Genomic DNA, 19,138 nt, shown 5'->3' with positions numbered 1-19,138 from the left:
AGCAGAATTCTCTTTTAATTTAAATTTTTTTCCAAATAGCCGGCCTTGGGCCGGGGATTTAAGACTTTCTCCTATGGACAGGTGGAAAATTGGGCTACGCGAGCAGAATTCTCTTTTAATTTCAATTTTTTCTAAATAGCCGGCCTTCGGCCGGGGATTTAAGACTTTCTCCTATGGACAGGTGGAAAATTGGAAGTACTGATTTCCCCCGTTCTGATTGCTGTAATCAGCATCAGAAGGGCTACCTATGATAAAAATTTCAAAATGATCTGAGAGGTGTCCGTAAAGTGCATTTAAGCCGAAAAATTGTAGGACATAAATCCCCGGTCAAACACCACAAACCCGTATGCAATCGTCAGACAACGCAACAGATTGTTAAGGAAAATTTTGGTATTAAATCGATCATAAGAACACACATATACATATGTATGTATATTTGCAATTTGGAACCCAAGTTGTACTTGCGGCAAATATGTGGAACAAATCAGCGGCCGGATTTAGAACTGATTTAAGTTCACGCTTCCTTGTCGTCACTTGGGGCATTAACAAATATTCCGTCCCTATAAATTCATTATTATTGCACTTTTATTAATAAAGAAATAATAATCGAAAACAAAAGACAATATTTTAAATCGAAATGAAAAGTTGACAAATATTTTTGACAATTTACTTTACAAACAATAAAGAAAAAAGTTTAAAACCATATGATTGTCACTTACACCTTATTAAATACAGCTTGGGTTTTGCCTTACCTTGGATATAACGAACTTCCGAATTGCCTTGTATAGGCGCAGAGAGCGTCAAAAGAGAGCGATAAGAATTGCCGCAAGCAAACTTGCATAATCTAAATCAGGACAAACAACGATTGTATGACTTGCCAATAAATTACAAATAAATTGAAAATTAATAAAAAAAATATATTTTTCTGCATTTGTTCTGCCTGGTGGTCGCTATCAAACAACCAAAAATTTCAACAATGGTGTCATTCAAAAGTAATAGTGTGTACAACGCTTTATGGTCCTTCTTTATCGGCCATTTATTTTTTCCACCATTTATAGCAGATGGAACGTTTTTAATTTTTTCTCACTCATCACTGAGTACCTTTTGAGTAATTTTTCCATCGCTGACACCTATTGTCAAATGAGAAAATCCCCAATAAGAAGAAGAAGCAGAAATTTTATTTTTCATACGTAAATAAGTGAATCGAATTGGATGGGAAAAACATAGTTTTCCCAGCATTAAAACAATAAATACATGGAAAATATAAACAAATAAATGTTATCCAAGTGTATAATGATCGATATAAAGTGAAATATTTCGGAAAAGAAATTGAGAAAACAAGAAATTTGGAATCGAACAAAAAAGAAGAAGTGATTCAAGTATTGCAAGAAGAATAGAAGAAGAAAAAAAGAACAAAACCCCCCGAAAAGAACTGCGGCTCCTATCGAGGAAAAAGTGAAAAACAAACAAAAAAACCTTCAAGTATGTCTTTCGTGCGTACGACGGGAACGGGTCCTGCCACCGGTGGCAATGCGGAATCCGTGCAAAAATTTGTTGAAGCATTGAGAGCGGATTTCAAAACACTTTCTTTGGAAACCAAAAAGAAATATCCCCAGATTAAAGAGGTAAATGAGGAAGTGTGATGGAGGGAGACATGTGAAATTGGGTGAATTGTTTTTTTTTTGGACAGAATTTTTCGTCTCCCATTTTTCAGGATACAAGAATGGTAGTGGTGGGGAGTGGTGACATGTTAAGACAACCGTATGTCCTTATATGTTTTCCTTGATACGAAAATGTGTGTGTGCTTTTTTTATAACGTGGCTACAATTCTTCTCTTTCCACGAAGTCATGTTTTTTGTTGTTGTTTTTGTTGGGGGTGGTAATCAATTAGGGTTGTTAATGCCTTGTTTTTTTTTTCATTCAACGAAGGACTGACTAATTTGAAGTGGTCGGGTGAATGTTAAGCTATTTTATTTCCATAAAAGAGAACCACAAAATGCAGGTAAAATGACATATGTACCAGATTAAGCATAGCATTCAATTAATGACAAAACATTTCAATATTTATTATAGACTGTCAACAAAAAGAAAGGAACAACTGGTTTGGAAACTAGCAAGAATGGCTGGCTTTAAGGGTGAAATAACTCAAGTTTATATTTGACGATATTCATAGACAGAAATTTGACTTTGTTCCATTAACATTATAAGGGGAAGCTACAGAACTAACCAAATCAAGGGAAAACCATATCTTGAATATATAAAAAATGTTGTGGCTTCGAGGTTTTCGGCCGGGCACATAAACCTTTCTCTTATGGACAGACACCAACACCTGCTACGCGACAGAATATACTTTAAAATATTATTGGCTTCTTCGGTACAATAATTAATTTTTTTCGAACATCATTTCAACAGTTTGAAATTGAATTGAGAACAAGTAAAAACGTCGTTAATGTGCACGTTAAAACGCCAGTAATCGTTCAGGACGACCATAAATGGTGGACCATGCACCATGGTAAATTTGGAACAAATCAAAGCCAATACGCCAGTAATCGTTCAGGGCGACCATAAATGATGGACCATGCACCATGGTAAATTTGGAACAAATCAAAGCCAATTCGGTTCAAAACTTACCCAATTTGGTGGCTATCATTAAAAGAGGACCGATATCGATTAATACCGAAATATCAATACTAATACCCAAAAATATCGTATAATGGGGGAATTACCGTTACATGGCGGCTATCCTCAAAAGTGGGCCAATATCCACAAATTTAATTTTTACTTTATTAAGAATAGTAACCAAGCCAAATATCCCATTTAAATTACACAAAACAACATAGCTTATACTACACAAATTTTTAGTAGGTATATTTTCTACCAAAACGCCAAAATATAAGTTGACCATACTTCCTCTTTTTTAAGAGGACAATCATCTATTTTAACTGGCTGTCATATATAAAATGTATGTCCTCTGTCATCTTTTTCTATAATCTGTCAACTTTGATTTTTGGGGTTATTTTTCATTTTTTAATTTTACAAAAATTTGCGAATGTTTGGTGGTACCGTTAAATCCCATGGACCGATAAATCTCATTATCAATACCTAACATCTACATCTAGGATGTTAGGTATTGATAATGAGATAAAAAATGTACACTAGTGGCCAAAACTAAAACAACTAAAATTGCCAGGTTAATAAATGTCGCATAACTTTTTCAAAAATATGAAATAAATAATAATTTGTGGAATAAGGGAATTGCCTAATCCTTTGCATGGACAAAACTAAAGATATTTTACAGTCCAAACAGATGAGCTCTACAATTTTAGTTATTTTTACCGTTATAATTACTATGTTTTGGTTTCTACACCTATTCCGATTCTTATTGATCATATTTAAAAGGTTTTTATTATAATAACATGTGTCTGATTTAAAAATAAAAATATAAAAATGGACAATAGTAGCAAAATTTGTTTATTTATAAGAAAGAAGAAGAAATTGGGTCATTTTAGTTCTCCATATAATAATTTTATTTTTAAAATAAATTTTGTTTAAATAATTTTTTATTTCTGAAAAAAAAAAACATTCACTACAACTTTATTTTCCAAAAAGATACAGGCCATTTATTCAGTTTCAGTTGCTTTAGTTTTGGCCACCAGTGTATATGCAAAATTTCAAAGCTCTGTTTAAATATTGCTATATATATCTATACAGACGTATAGGCATAGAATTTCCAATTAAGAATATATATGGGGACTGAGGTGAATTTTTGGAAGTGTTCCAAACGGATTGACAACTTTAATATGCAACCCACTTTTTGGTGGAGGGAATAAAAACATTGCAAACTATAAGGTCTTAGCGGAACTTTGGAATCTAATATTCAAGGAAATATGTTTCTTCTGTCTAACATTATATATTTTAATATAACCAGTAAGGAAAGTAGTAAAGTCGGACGGGGCCGACTATATGATACCCTTCACCACTATGGGTATATTAAACAGGACTATTAACATGAAATATATATATGGGAGCTATATAGACCGATTTTCTCGAAACTTGGCAGACATCACTCTAGGCTCAATTCAGTACGTTATGCCAAATTTCGTGCAAATCGAAAGATATTTAGGGACTTTGGGCACCATTTACATGAAATCGGAGGAAACTATATATGGGAGGTATATCTAAATCTGAACCGATTTTCTCAAAACTCGGCAGACATCACTCTAGGATCAATTCCGTACGTTATGCCAAATTTCGTGCAAATCGAAAGATATATAGGTACTTTGGGGCACCATTTACATGAAATCGGACGAAACTATACATGGAAGCTATATCTAAATTTAGATCGATTTTCTCGAAACTTGGCAGACATCACTCTAGGCTTAATTCAGTACGATATGCCAAATTTCGTGCCAATCGAAAGACATATAGGGACTTTGGGAAACCATTTACATGAAATCGGACGAAACTATATATGGGAGGTATATCTAAATCTGAACCGATTTTCTTAAAACTTGGCAGACATCACTCTAGACTCAATTCAGTACGTTATGCCAAATTTCGTGCAAATCGAAAGATATATAGGGACTTTGGTGCACCATTTACATGAAATCGGACGAAACTATATATGGGAGGTATATCTAAATCTGAACCGATTTTCTCAAAACTCGGCAGACATCACTCTAGGATCAATTCAGTACGATATGCCAAATTTCGTGCCAATCGAAAGACATATAGGGACTTTGGGGCACCATTTACATGAAATCGGACGAAACTATATGGGAGCTATATCTAAATCAGGACCGATTTTCACGAAACTTGGCAGACATCACTCTAGGCTTAATTCAGTACGATATGCCAAATTTCGTGCAAATCGAAAGATATTTAGGGACTTTGGGCGCCATTTACATGAAATCGGAGGAAACTATATATGGGAGGTATATCTAAATCTGAACCGATTTTCTCAAAACTCGGCAGACATCACTCTAGGATCAATTCCGTACGTTATGCCAAATTTCGTGCAAATCGAAAGATATATAGGTACTTTGGGGCACCATTTACATGAAATCGGACGAAACTATACATGGAAGCTATATCTAAATTTAGATCGATTTTCTCGAAACTTGGCAGACATCACTCTAGGCTTAATTCAGTACGATATGCCAAATTTCGTGCCAATCGAAAGACATATAGGGACTTTGGGAAACCATTTACATGAAATCGGACGAAACTATATATGGGAGGTATATCTAAATCTGAACCGATTTTCTTAAAACTTGGCAGACATCACTCTAGACTCAATTCAGTACGTTATGCCAAATTTCGTGCAAATCGAAAGATATATAGGGACTTTGGTGCACCATTTACATGAAATCGGACGAAACTATATATGGGAGCTATATCTAAATCTGAACCGATTTTCACGAAACTTGGCAGACATCATTCTGGGCTCAATTCAGTATGTTATGCCAAAATTGGTGCAAATCGAAATATATATAGGGACTTTTGATGCACCATTTACATGAAATCGGACGAAACTATATATGGGAGCTATATCTAAATCTGGACCGATTTTCACGAAACTTGGCAGACATCATTCTAGACCTAAATGATTAGGCTGTACCAAATTTCGTGCAAATCGAAAGATATATGTGGACTTTGGTGCACCATTTACATGAAATCGGACGAAACTATATATGGGAGCTATATCTAAATCTGGACCGATTTTCATGAAACTTGGCAGACATCATTCTAGACCTAAATGATTAGGCTGTACCAAATTTCGTGCAAATCGAAAGATACATAGGGACCGTTTACATTTAATCGGTTAAATATATATATGGGAGCTATATCTAAATCTGAACCGATTTTTCCCAATTTCAATAGGGTTCGTCCTTAGGGCGAATAAGTGACCTATGCCAAATTTCATCCAATTCGGATCATAAATGCGACCTGTACTTTGTTTACAATTTAACATGGACAGACAGACGGACAGACGGACAGACGGACAGACGGACGGACGGACGGACGGACATGCATAAATCGACTTAAAAAGTGATTCTATGCATATTCTCAAAAGGAACCATGTGTCTATCTCGTTTCCTTTTGCCTGTTACAAACATATGCACAAAGACATAATACCCTGTACCACAGTGTGGTGAAGGGTATAAAAATGTTATTGCATTATATTAAAAGAACATCACAACGGCGAAATAAATAACTGGGCGGGTAATGTGGACCAGCAAGTTAAAAAACAGAGTGTTAGTTGCATGCGGTAACTTTCTATTTATTTCAATCTTGGGGTTTTTGTTAGAGGAATTTGAAGCCTATATTTCAGTGATAATCTGTATGATATTATATAATACGCGTTTTCGTTATTGAGACTTGTCTATAAATAGAAAACATAAATTGACGGACTATATACAAGAATAGAATTCTGTTTTAATATGAACATTTTTAAAATTCATCCAAAGTCCGATTGCTTCAATAATTGTACCAGAACTGATATTTCCATATGCCTTTGTGCATATGTTTGTAACAGCAAAAGGAATTGAGATAGACTCATGGTTCCTTTTGAGAATATGCATAGAATCACTTTCTGAGTCGATTTATGCATGTCCATCCGTCCATGTATTTTTGGGAACAAAGTACAGGTCGCATTTATGATCCGATTTGGATGTAATTTGACACATGCCACTTATTTGGCCCAAAGACGAACCCTATTGAAATTGGAGAAAATCGGTTTAGATTTAGATATAGCTCCCATATATAGTTTCGTCCGATTTTATGTAAATGGAGTACATAATGCCAATATTACTCCGATTGAGACAAAATTTTGCACAGAGTACTGACTTAGGTCCAGATTGATGTATGCGAAATTTTGTTGGAGTCGGTACAGATTTAGACATAGCTCCCATGTATAGTTTCGTCCGATTTTACGTAAATGTTGCAGCAAACTCCCAATATTGGTCCTAGTGCACAGAGTACTGAATTAAGTTTAGATGGATATATGCGATATATGCGTTTTGATGGAATCTGTTCAGATTTAGATATAGCTCCCATATATAGTTTCCTCCAATTTTATATAAATGGTGCACCATACTGTCATTGTTTGTCCGATTGAGACAACATTTTGTACATCGACCTGATTTAAATATAGCTCACATATATACATTATTCCCTATTCTATTTGCATGATATTTTGTTTGAAATCGGTTCAGATGTAGATATATTTTCGTCCGATTTAATGCAAAGGGTGCAGATGGAGGAGCCTATGTCTTTTCGCTTTACATGAAATATTATTATTGGATTTAGATATAGCTTCCATATATATTTTTATCTGATTTCATCAAAATGATATACCAATTAACTAAAGTATGTTCGCTTAGGACGAATTAGTACACAACATACCAAATGTATTGGATTTTGTGTCGAGATAAATTTTGGATAGCGCACTGTATTGCAGCATACCAAATGGTGGATGCCACGGTTGCTCAAATACGTCCATTTTTATATAGATTTTATACATATTTTGCTCAAGTTTTCAAAAATTTTAGATTGGAATGTGTATGGGTTGTTTTAATAAACTTCAAACATCTATGTTCGCGGTTAATTTCGTCCGATTCCATTTCAATGGTCCTCCAAAAGATGGTATGTCTATTCTATCTAAAGATTATTGTACATATGAGCATATCCTGCATGTACCTGAAACTATCTGCAATCTCTTGCCTTAAACTGATGATTGAAGAGAGTTTTTGATGCAATTTTAAATGCCCATCCCATTGTTGTTTATTTTATAATGACCCAATCGAAGACCGAAGTTCTGGCGTTTCAAACAGGTATTGTGCCTAACATAATTAATTGGTGCCAACGTCCACTTCTCTCCCCATATGCGATAGCCTTTAACTATCCGCCTGGGAGTAATATTTTCCGTAGAGCATTCGCCAATGTCGCCGATCTAACCATGTGTGAAACTCGTTCTGTTTTTAAACATATATTAACTCACTTCAATTATGTCCAAACATTTGAGATCGGCATTGTCTCCTTTAGTCTGTTGTCAACCATACTGGACATCGGTTATATTACAGATGATATATATATATATATATATATATATATCAGTTCCAATATATACACACTTTTTGGGGGCTGTCGGTAGTATTCAGCTCTGTATTCTGTGATTACTTATTTTATTACACTTCATTATAGCTACAATCGAAATCGCTGGTGTCGACGGGCAAAATTGGTCACTATAAGCGATATTAAAAAAACCAAATGTTTTTTTCGGATGCTTAAAGTGGCACAAGTATTCTAAATATACTGAATTCATATAAAATATAAATGATTTCGACTGTATCTTAAAATGGCCCGAGTATTCTAAATATATACTGAATTAAAACCTTTAATACTTTTAAACCCATCCATCCTTCGGACTATACAATTTCTTGTTTTCCTGCTTGTCGCGTCTCATCAAAACCATTCAAGTATTCAAATCGATTTCTTTGCGTATTACAATAAATAAATATCCTGAGGTCTTTGATGTAACACAAGCAAGCATCAACAAAATCCCCATAGAGAAAATGAAAAACATTTTGATTTACTATTTATAAAAATTGTAAATCCTTTGTCATTCTTTTTCCCCAGCATCTTTGGCGGTAGCCTTAGTGGTGGTGGTGGCATGCCATAACATAATAACCAACCACAATATGTTCTATTCTGTGCGGTTATGCGGCAAGCTTATAAATAAATCAAACAAACAAAAAAAGAGAGATGACATGGACCGCACACACACACTCACACAGATATAACTTGTGTAATGGCATCTTAGACATGTTGTCCTTTCATTTTAGCCGTTTAGCTATTGACATTATTTTATGTTATGTTACGTTACGTCCTTTGCTTTTCATGTTTCCCTCTGCTTATTTTTTTCTCTGTCTTTCTAGTCATGTGAAGAGGCAATTTCCAAACTCTCAACAGCCGGCAGCAATCAACAACAATCCGTCTACTATACAGTCAATCAGATATTATATCCATTGGTACAAGGATGCGAAACGAAGGATTTGAAAATTATCAAAGTGAGTCATATTTATAATTCATGTGGATATTTCATAATTTATTTTGAAGTGCTTTTTTGCTGGTCCCCCAAAACCTATACAATTCAATTACCTTCTTATCTAATCGTTTTTCGTTTTTTTCTATTTTCGTGTCTTTGCCCTAGTTTTGTTTGGGTATGATGCAGCGTCTTATCACCCAGCAGGTGGTCGATCAAAAAGGTGCTCGCTATATCACCGATGCCCTATGGATGTTGATGGAACACAATATTGAAGAAGTTAAAGTTTTACAAACGGTTACTCTGTTATTGACCACAAACACAGTCGTCCATGGTGATACCTTGGCCAAGTCATTGGTGTTGTGTTTTCGTTTGCATTATACGAAAAATTCCACGATTGTTAATACAGCTGGGGCCACAATACGTCAATTGGTATCGTTGGTATTTGAACGGGTCTATTTGGAAAAGGATTCGCTAACGAATCTTCAGCAAAGAGATGCATCTGGCAATGTTGTGGAAATTGATGCCACCGACACAAGTATTACAAGTGTTGGCGGTAATAGTGGTGGTGGTGGCGGCAGTGGTGTATCAAGCTTATCAGGCGGTCCCAGTGAAATGTCAACATTTGCTTCAGATGCCTTTCTATTGTTTCAGGTATGTAGTATTGTATGTTTAATATATACTAACCTAATGTGAATGGTTAGTTTTTCTTATCAGTGCTACTTGCAGTAATTAATCTATGAGTATGAGGAAATGTTTACTTTTCCAAGAAGTGGGGGAATTTTTATTTTGATTTTCAAATTTGGTGATAATATTTTCCGTTTTACAATGTTGAGATATCTATTGCTACTGAGAGAGAATGGTCAGCAGAGGGATGATCAGTGGGTGGTGTTTTGAACATTGCACTGTGATAATGTGATCGAAAGCTTCTATAGGAGCAAAGCTGATAGCTATCGGACGCGTCCACAGCTTGCGAGCATGAAAGCTATTTCTCCTCAATTTAATTGAGGAAACGGTTTCCGACCTACCTCTAGGAGATATCGCCCTTGACGGACGAGGATGACGTAATACAGGTGACATCTCCAACTGAAGAAAAATCACCAAAGTTGGTAGGAGAGACTAGCGATATTGGCGGAGATGGAAACTCATAACAAGAGGCTTTTGAGAGGGAGATTGTGCCGATGAATTTCCTACTTATTAAAAATGGACGATTCGCCAACGCACTCAATGATTCATACAAAGAAAATATCAGACAAAAAGATCTACCATAGAGCAAAAAACGTACTATTGAATTGCTTCAAATCAAGAGGAATTTCAAGCACTGTAAGAGACTTCGTATCAAATCAATTAGGACTTCCGGGCGGTCTCTGCATTACGAGAGACCCTTGGACCCATACACAAATGCAGAGGAAGGTTTGAGAGCGTCTAAATCGTCCAGAGGGACAGTCTGTAAAAATGACGCAACTCCTCTCCTTCCTACAAACCCAATTCACCAAATGTTTCACCCAAAATCTGGGCTATGATATTAAACAGTTGATGGACAATGATGGCAAAGCAGGATGTGATCGACAGGAAGGTACCAACACAGTCGCTTGTAGTGCAGAGTATGCTTCGGTTGCGTAGATGAATAAAGACTTTCAACAGCATCAGTGATAATATTGTGTGGCATCCCTAGAGACTCATTTTGTAACTCTAGATCTATATTTTCGATCATGAAGATATTGGTATGTCCCGGTAACGAATTGAATAGCTCTTTCTATAGAACCCAAGTCACAGGTCTATTGGAGATGTAAGGAGATACACTATTGAAGTGCCCAGCACAGGGAGTTCGTTTAAATTACATAACACTTTATGTTTTGCCAGCTAGCCATGTTCCTGCTTCTGAACCTATTGAAGATAGCCTTGGCATATGTGTTAAGTCATGTAAATATTGTCACCCTGCTCATTCATCATTGATATTCCGTCCGAAATATGCTCGATGTATAATTCAACGCTTCTGATTACACATGCAACATGTAATTTCGGCCTAATAATTACTCCCCTCGGCTTGGGTCTCTCGGTTATTTGCTCCGCTAGCGTTTTGTCCCTCTGGTCATTATTTTCAATTTGTACAGAGTGTAAGAAATTCCAATTTTAGTATCCAAGGAAAAGTTATTTGATTTGTATCACCAAACTGATTTGACATCGATCTACCGTATATCCTTTTGTTAATGAATCTGCCTAAGTATTAGACGACTCTTCTATCGGTCATTTAATTTATATACTTCATTAATCTTAACAGTCATCGCGAGTTCTCTGAAATTCTAATACATTTTTACATCATTATTTCTTTACAGGATCTCGTCCATTTGGTAAACGCCGATCCACCATTTTGGCTTGTTGGTATGAATGAAATGACCCGCACCTTTGGCCTCGAACTACTCGAAGCGGTATTGACAAATTTCAGTGCAGTTTTTCATGAAAATCGTGATTTCCGACTGCTTCTCAAAGAACGTGTCTGTGCTCTGGTCATTAAGCTATTCTCGCCAAATGTCAAACATCGTTCATTGCCCACACAAAATGCTAATGGCAATACAACAACAACAAGTGATAAACCATATTTCCCCATTAGTATGCGTCTGTTGCGTCTAGTGGCAATTCTCATACAAAAATATCATACAATATTGGTAACGGAATGTGAAATCTTCCTATCGCTAATCATCAAATTCTTAGATCCCGATAAGCCACATTGGCAACGCGCTTTGGCACTGGAAGTAATTCATAAGTTGGCCACAAAACCATCATTGGTTGCATTCTTTTGCAAGTCGTATGATTGTAAAAATCATGCAACAAATATTGTACAGGATATGATATCGGCATTGGGTACATACGTTCGATATTCGTTAATTAATTCAGCAGCATGTAAGTAGCAAAGAAAAGAAAAGTGAATATTTCCCTTCTTATAAACACTATATGATGTTCTTTTTGTCTAATTTTTCTTAGTACTTAATGGCCAACAAAATGGTGCTGTTCAATTGAATACTTTGACGGCACATAACTCGAATAATCAATGTGGTTTCGTTTTTCGTGGAGCATATATGCCATTGGTGGCCACATTCCCACCTGGTATATCTAAAGCTGTTTAGTAAGTATGATTTGGATATCTTCTCTATAAGAAGATATTTAGACTATCAATCATAATCGTATCATACTCTATTGTAGTTTTTGTGTCCTTTGACTGTGGACTTCGGTATTTTGTTTTTAATAATTTAATGTATTTTTCTAAATGTTAAAATTCTTTATGTCAGAAGTTCCTGTGTATTCCATTCCTTAAAGGTTGTTTGGGATCGAAAATAAACTTTAAGGGTTAAAATTTTATTCGAGAACTTTGACGTATTCTTATAAAAGAAGATTTTGAAGTCATTTTTCTATTTAAAAGAAATGTTTAGAGTCTCCAGAAGAAGCGTCTTGATGACATGCCTTTCTTAACAATAAAACCTTCATGCATAAAAAAACCACAGGAGCATTTTGATAAAAAACCACAGGAGCATTTTTTAATAAGAATTCGAAAGTGCCTTCTTTTATATAGAAAAAGATCTCAGAAGAAGATATTTTAAGAAGATATTACATTTTACTAATTGGCCGTTTCCTCCAGATTTCAGAATGCCTTCGGTCTTCTATATTAAATTATGCTTTAAGGCCTCCTTTTAACTTATTTATGGAATCCGTATAAATATTTATCCTTTTGACATATTTTCTATACAAGAAGGGCATACGATGTTCTTTGATTTATTACCATTACTTCTTTATTTTACTTTCCTTTAACTATTTTGCTTCTCTTCCTCATTTTAGTCTCGAAATGCTGGATAAACAAGAGGCTCCTCAAATTCCCGATAGTTATGGTATTTCGGTAGCATATGCTGTTCTATTGGATATAACTCGTTCCATTGGTGGGGTCATTCAAAGAACTCCAGAAATGGTAGGTATTTTTTTTTTTTCTTTGACAATAGAAGGGAAATAAACAAAAAACTATTCTAATTTTTCTAGCACCCCACACACAACACCGCTGTCATAACGGAAGAGGAACATAAACCACTATGTCTGCAATTGATCAATTCCAGCTGGTCTGGTTTATTATCTGCATTTGTGCCACTTGTTGATGCGTCCATTGATGAGGCCACTACCGATAATATTCTCAAAGCTATGCAAAATTATGCCGCCCTCTGTGGCATTATGGATCTTTTGAATCCCCGCGACGCCTTTATTATGGCCATTTGTCGGGCCTCTTTCCCACCCCATTATGCCATGTCGATATTTGCCAATAATCCTCATATGGATGTTGATCTGCGATGTCATACCCGATCGAATAGTCAAGATTTGAATAATCAATTTATGAGTTCATGCAATGAAGCGGGCGATTTTCGTCAACAAATTGTTGCTGTAGGCACTCCACTGCCGAGCGCCTCCTTGCCGCATAGTGTAATGCAGGCACCGGTTATGTTGACGACGAAAAATTTGCAATGTATGCGTGCCATTTTGTTTTTGGCCCACAGCAATGGTAGCATATTAGGTACATCATGGCATATTGTTTTGCAGACCTTACAACATTTGGTTTGGATTTTGGGTTTGAAACCATCGACAGGGGGAAGTTTACAGGCATTCCCTAAACCAGCCGTTGAGGCGAATGTGGGTATACAGACAGCGGTTATGGCCGATTTGCCAGTGCTATCACAAATGCTAAGTCAGTTGTTTGAATCGAGTCAGTATTTGGATGATGTGGCTTTGCATCATTTGATTGATGCTCTGTGCAAGCTATCACATGAGGCCATGGAATTGGCATATGCTAATAGGGTAGGTGTTTAATATAATTTATTTTGGTTTGATTTTTTAATTTCGTGTCATTTTCTTTAGGAACCCTCATTATTTGCGGTGGCCAAACTATTAGAAACTGGCCTTGTTAATATGCCACGCATAGAGGTGTTGTGGCGTCCTTTGACCAATCATTTACTGGAAGTGTGCCAACATCGTCATATACGTATGCGAGAATGGGGTGTGGAAGCCATTACCTATTTGGTTAAGTCGGCATTGCAATATAAGCATAGCCAGCCGTTGAAGGAAAATATGGTAAGAATTGACGCGATAATTAGAAGTCCTGATTAACATTGGCAATTGTATGTATAATTTGTTGGTAATATAATTGAGGGGTAATGGTAATCCTTTATTTTTCTCGCCTACAAACTAAGAATTGCCCAATGTAAAATAACCCAATGTGTAAAGTAAGACCAACATAGATCGATTCTAACTTTTTTCATCTTCATTAGAATCTTCAAACGATGCTTTTAAATCCTTTGTCGGAACTATCGACAGTACCACATGCGGATGTACGCCAACGTCAGCTAGATTGTGTTCTACAAATTCTCAATGGTGCTGGAGAAATTCTATCATTTGGCTGGCCTGCCATTATTGAAATTATTGGAGCCGTCAACGAACATCATGGAGAGCCATTAATACGTACTGCATTCCAATGTCTGCAATTGGTTATTACCGATTTCTTAACTGTGATGCCATGGCGTTGTTTGCCCTTGTGTATTTCGACCGCAGCTAAATTTGGTTCACAAACCCAGGAACTGAATATTTCTTTAACAGCAATTGGTTTAATGGTATGTTCGCTTACAGATAACTATAAGAATCACATTTGAATTTTTTATCCGTTTCCATAGTGGAACATTTCTGATTTCTTTAATCAAAATCAAGATAAATTAATGTCGGCCCAGGTGGATGATAGCACAATATTGCCTGATTTTCCCGGAACTGTTAAAATGCCACAATTTGATAAATTGTGGATGTGCTTGTATGCCAAACTGGGTAAGGGTTTTCCATACCAATTCCATTGTTACTGTTATAAATATTTTCTTTTTGAATTAGGTGAACTTTGTGTTGATTCTCGTCCTGCTGTACGTAAATCTGCTGGGCAAACATTATTCTCAACAATTTCGGCCCATGGCAGCCTGTTAAACCCTCCCACATGGCAGGCTTTGGTGTGGCAAGTTCTATTTCCACTGCTGGACAATGTGCGTGCCCTTTCCAGTTCGGCCAGCAATGAAAAGGTGGATGCGAGTGGCAACATACTAATACATCATTCCCGTAATACAGCTCAAAAACAATGGGCTGAGACACAGGTTTTAACTTTATCCGGTGTTTGTCGGGTAAGATTTAATTTTTTTTGAGTTGCATTCGAAATATATAAAATATTTTTTATAAGGTCTTCAACACAAAACGTGAACTGATACAAATGTTGGGCGATTTCGATCGTGCCTGGTCTTTAATTTTGGAATTTATACAAAATGCTGCTCTAAGTAAAAATGGTGAAGTTTCATTGGCTGCTTTGAAATCTCTGCAAGAGATAATGTATCATAATTCCGAACCTAAGGCCATTAACAAACCGGAATCATCATCAACAACTGCTGGTAGTGATAAACCCAAACTAAAAGATGAGGAAATTTGGAATGTATGCAATGATTTACCTTGTTTGAAAATTTTCGAGATTTTAATGTTTTTTTATCTGTGGCTTCTTTTTTTCAGATTGCTTGGAAGATTTGGTTAAACATCGGCATGGAGAGTACCAAAATGACAAAATCTCAAGAATCATCGCAGGATGAATTTTATGTACCCAGCCAAGCGTACTTGACAGCATTAATACAAATCTTTCCCGCAATATTTCAACATATACAAAAAAGGTAGGTCTGCCACTGATATGATGGGGGCATACTGATTTGTATAGCCAGAGAAATATCTTCGCTTTTTTGGATAAACTATTTTTTCGAGGCGATATATAGGAATAGAGGTTATATTATTATTTTATGTCGTGGGAAGGCTTCTTGTTCCAATCAATAATCTAGCAGACATTTTTGTTAAATAACTTCGTAGTTTCGAGTACTTCCGACTACAGACTTTGTTGACTATAATTTTATTTTTTTGTTTTTGATTTGTTTTTTCAGATTCAAACAATCCGATTTTGAAAAATTCTGTACAGTATTGACTAACGCCGTTTGTATACCCGTACAAACCGAAGCAGTTCCTTATATAATGTCCTCAGTGTCCGATTCATTACTAACGCCATTACATGATAGTATACTCGAATGTATGGAACTAATCCAAAAGGTAAGTTTCCAAAATCAATAGTCAAAATAAAAAAAATATTTGAAATTAAATTTTCAAACTAGGAGGCTACCAAAGAAGATTCCAATTTAAGTCACATGATTCCTGCAATATTCCGTCAATTACTGGTATTCAGTAAATTCGCCTGTACACCTCCATCGCTGCATATTGGAGAACAACATAGTAAATATTCCAAGACAACGAATCACTATGGCGGAAATAATAGTTCTATCGAAGTTGTCAGCATGAATTATATACCATTTGGTGAGAAATCGATTAGTATTTGTGTAAAACTATATCAGTGTACGGCTACCGAAGAATCTGTAATGCAGGAACATATTTTGCATGAAATAATTAAGGTATGTTTTGCGAAGATGAATGATTTAGAAGTGTATCTAATAATGTTGAACTTGTTGTTGCAGGCTTTAAGAACTCCCTTGGCCATGAAATATAAATGCTTATCTTCGAGTACATGGAAATTGGCCATTTCAAGTTTAATCACTGTACTGCACACAGGTCTTAAGGTGGCCAGAGCGAAATCGAATTACTTCACCGGCATGTGGGATGATTTAGCTGATACTCTTGATAAATTCCTATTTCCTCAAAGGTAATTCGTAAAACTGTTCCTCAGAAGAAGAAAATATGCCAACAGAAAATTATCTTTTTCAGTGTTTGCACCATTGAAGATCGTGGCCTTGAAGAAATCGTCTTGGATGAAACAATCGACTGTCAAGTTATTGAACTATTACGTGACGAAGTATTGCCTTACGCCCATGAAATGCCTCATCAATTTATAATGCAAATTGTTGTACTACTCAACAAAGGTTCCATACATTCCGCATCTGATTCGAATATTTGCTATGAATCTGATTGGAAATTGCGTGAAATATTTGCCAAAACATGTTTCGAAACTCTGCTGCAATTTTCCTTGCTAGATGATAATTGTAATAATAATCGATCGTCGTCGTCCTCGGTATCGACGAGTACAGCCAGTCCATCGACAGCTGCGGCAAATGCATTAAATGCCAATATTGCCAATGCTGTCGGTGGTGCTGCTGGTGGTAAAGATTTTGCCGGACGTTTAGCTGTGACCGCATTGTTGCATCGTTTCCAAGAAGTATTAAAACGTTTCAACGATGATGAACGTCAAAGTGGGAAATGCCCATTGCCAAGGTGAGTACTACAAGGAGGGTGTATTTAAACCAAAATAATAGTAGTAGTATACACTGTTGTATTACAATTAAGTCTTGAAATGAATACACTTCTTGTAGGAGCAACTGCTATTAGTTCGTTTCTGATAGAAGGAAGATAAGATTCAGTGACTATTTCAGATGAAGGGACTGAAGCATATTAATTTTGAAATACACGTTTCATGACTATTTCTACTTCATTCTATTTTTCAGATTCCGTCTATCGGAAATTTCATTTGTTTTAAAAGCCATTGCCACATTGGTCATATCCATGAAAAAGGCGCCTGCATCTAAAGGTTGGTACACCTCCAAAAAATAACTAACAGCAAAAATCTAATTAAATTATAATCCAATTAATTTAATTTTACAGTTAATAAACCCGCCTGGGATCAATTAATTGGTCTTTATCCATATTTGGTGGATTGTACAACAACAACATCACCCGAAGTTTCGCGGTCATTGAGGGAGGCACTCTTACAGTACACCGATTTGTTGCATGCACCAAAATGTTTTAACAATAACAACAATGTCGACAATACTGCAACATCATCTAACATTCAGTGTGTCACTTCATCCTCAAATGAACAGCAGCAACAACAAACGAATGGTCAAGAGTAAAATAAACACAAACTAACTGAACTTAACAGACAAGTGGTTTGAAAACTAAACTGAAGAAGAAACCCGAAGAAATATACATTTGAAAATATGGAATATAGAATATGCTTTATATACAAAACAAGAATATAATAATATGTAGTAAAAGACGCAAAAAGTACATGCATGCATGTACATACATGTATAGGATACAAAAGAGAGACTCGTAATATTTATTCAAACAAACATTCACACATACATTATACAACATATATATTTAAAAAGAAACAAAAGAGTAATAATCAAATTTAAGTTTTAAACAATAATTTTTTATTCCATAAAACCAAAACAAACAACAACAAAAAAAAATAATATTATACATATACACAAAATTTTAAATATTGGACTTTGTTAAAACAAAACAAAATATCTAAATAATGGTGCTAGAAATTAAGCGCTTTTTAAGAATATTTGTTTGTTTTATTTGTTGTTGGCTTGCTTATTTGTTTATTTATTTTGTTTTGTTTTAACTCTCAAACTCTGCAAAGTAACTATATATAATAAATCAATTATTTACATATATATATACATAATAATTATACAAAACAAAAAAAGAAAACTGGCCTAATCAAAACTGTGGAGGAAGAATATGAAATAGTATACGAATTTTGGGAACTTATACATGAAGGGGACTTATCGGACATGTTCCAATGATTTGGATTGCTAATTTTATATTTTCTGGAATTGGACACGATGAGTCGTCGATATCTGTGCTTGGTTGTGGTGCAAGTAAGCTTGATAACACAAAAGCTTCTCTGCCCTTTTGTGATGAAATGTAGCTTTTTACCTATAGTCAATTATGACCTTTTTGCCTTTCTAAAACCTTTATAGCTAAAATCCAAAAATGGCTTACATTTATAACTAATTACGTTTTTGGTTTTAATAGAAACTCTAGCGTTTATTAGAAGTACATATGACTGATTTCTTTTCGTCGACTATCGCCTGTTTATATAATACACGGTTCGTGAGGCCCATCCTAAGACCCTCCAAAGCCCATGTAGGCTGTTATGAAAATCTTTGGCTGTTTGGTCATGTTTAAGATTGTATATTTTATTAACCTTTCAGCATTCCCGGTTAGATTTTCCATCTCGAGTCCATATGTCCGTAGATT

General features: G+C 35.6%; 1 protein-coding gene and 2 long non-coding RNA genes across 3 annotated transcripts in view; 2 read left to right on the top strand and 1 right to left on the bottom strand.

The window, feature by feature from the left end:
• LOC133330360 (uncharacterized) overlaps positions 1-19,138 on the bottom strand; it is a 135,539-nt gene that overhangs the window by 30,715 nt on the left and 85,686 nt on the right. The gene's annotated exons all lie outside the window — the stretch shown is intronic.
• The window catches only part of LOC133330358 (uncharacterized), a 102,348-nt gene that overhangs the window by 30,550 nt on the left and 52,660 nt on the right, over positions 1-19,138 (top strand). The gene's annotated exons all lie outside the window — the stretch shown is intronic.
• On the top strand, positions 1,485-17,991 carry LOC133330383 (protein MON2 homolog). Its single transcript, XM_061538836.1, has 19 exons — positions 1,485-1,625; positions 8,940-9,071; positions 9,215-9,700; positions 11,383-11,947; positions 12,029-12,170; positions 12,878-13,004; positions 13,073-13,876; positions 13,937-14,149; positions 14,347-14,685; positions 14,746-14,890; positions 14,951-15,231; positions 15,288-15,533; positions 15,608-15,762; positions 16,024-16,186; positions 16,249-16,542; positions 16,606-16,790; positions 16,853-17,356; positions 17,587-17,669; positions 17,744-17,991. The coding sequence occupies exons 1-19, from the start codon at positions 1,485-1,487 to the stop codon at positions 17,989-17,991; spliced, it is 5,253 nt and encodes a 1,750-aa protein (XP_061394820.1).

Source organism: Musca vetustissima, unplaced genomic scaffold (genome assembly GCF_032173495.1).
Source record: "Musca vetustissima isolate MV318-11 ecotype Yass unplaced genomic scaffold, APGP_CSIRO_Mvet_v1 utg19615, whole genome shotgun sequence".
NCBI lineage: Eukaryota > Metazoa > Arthropoda > Insecta > Diptera > Muscidae > Musca > Musca vetustissima.
This window is presented reverse-complemented; position numbering and strand designations above follow the sequence as displayed.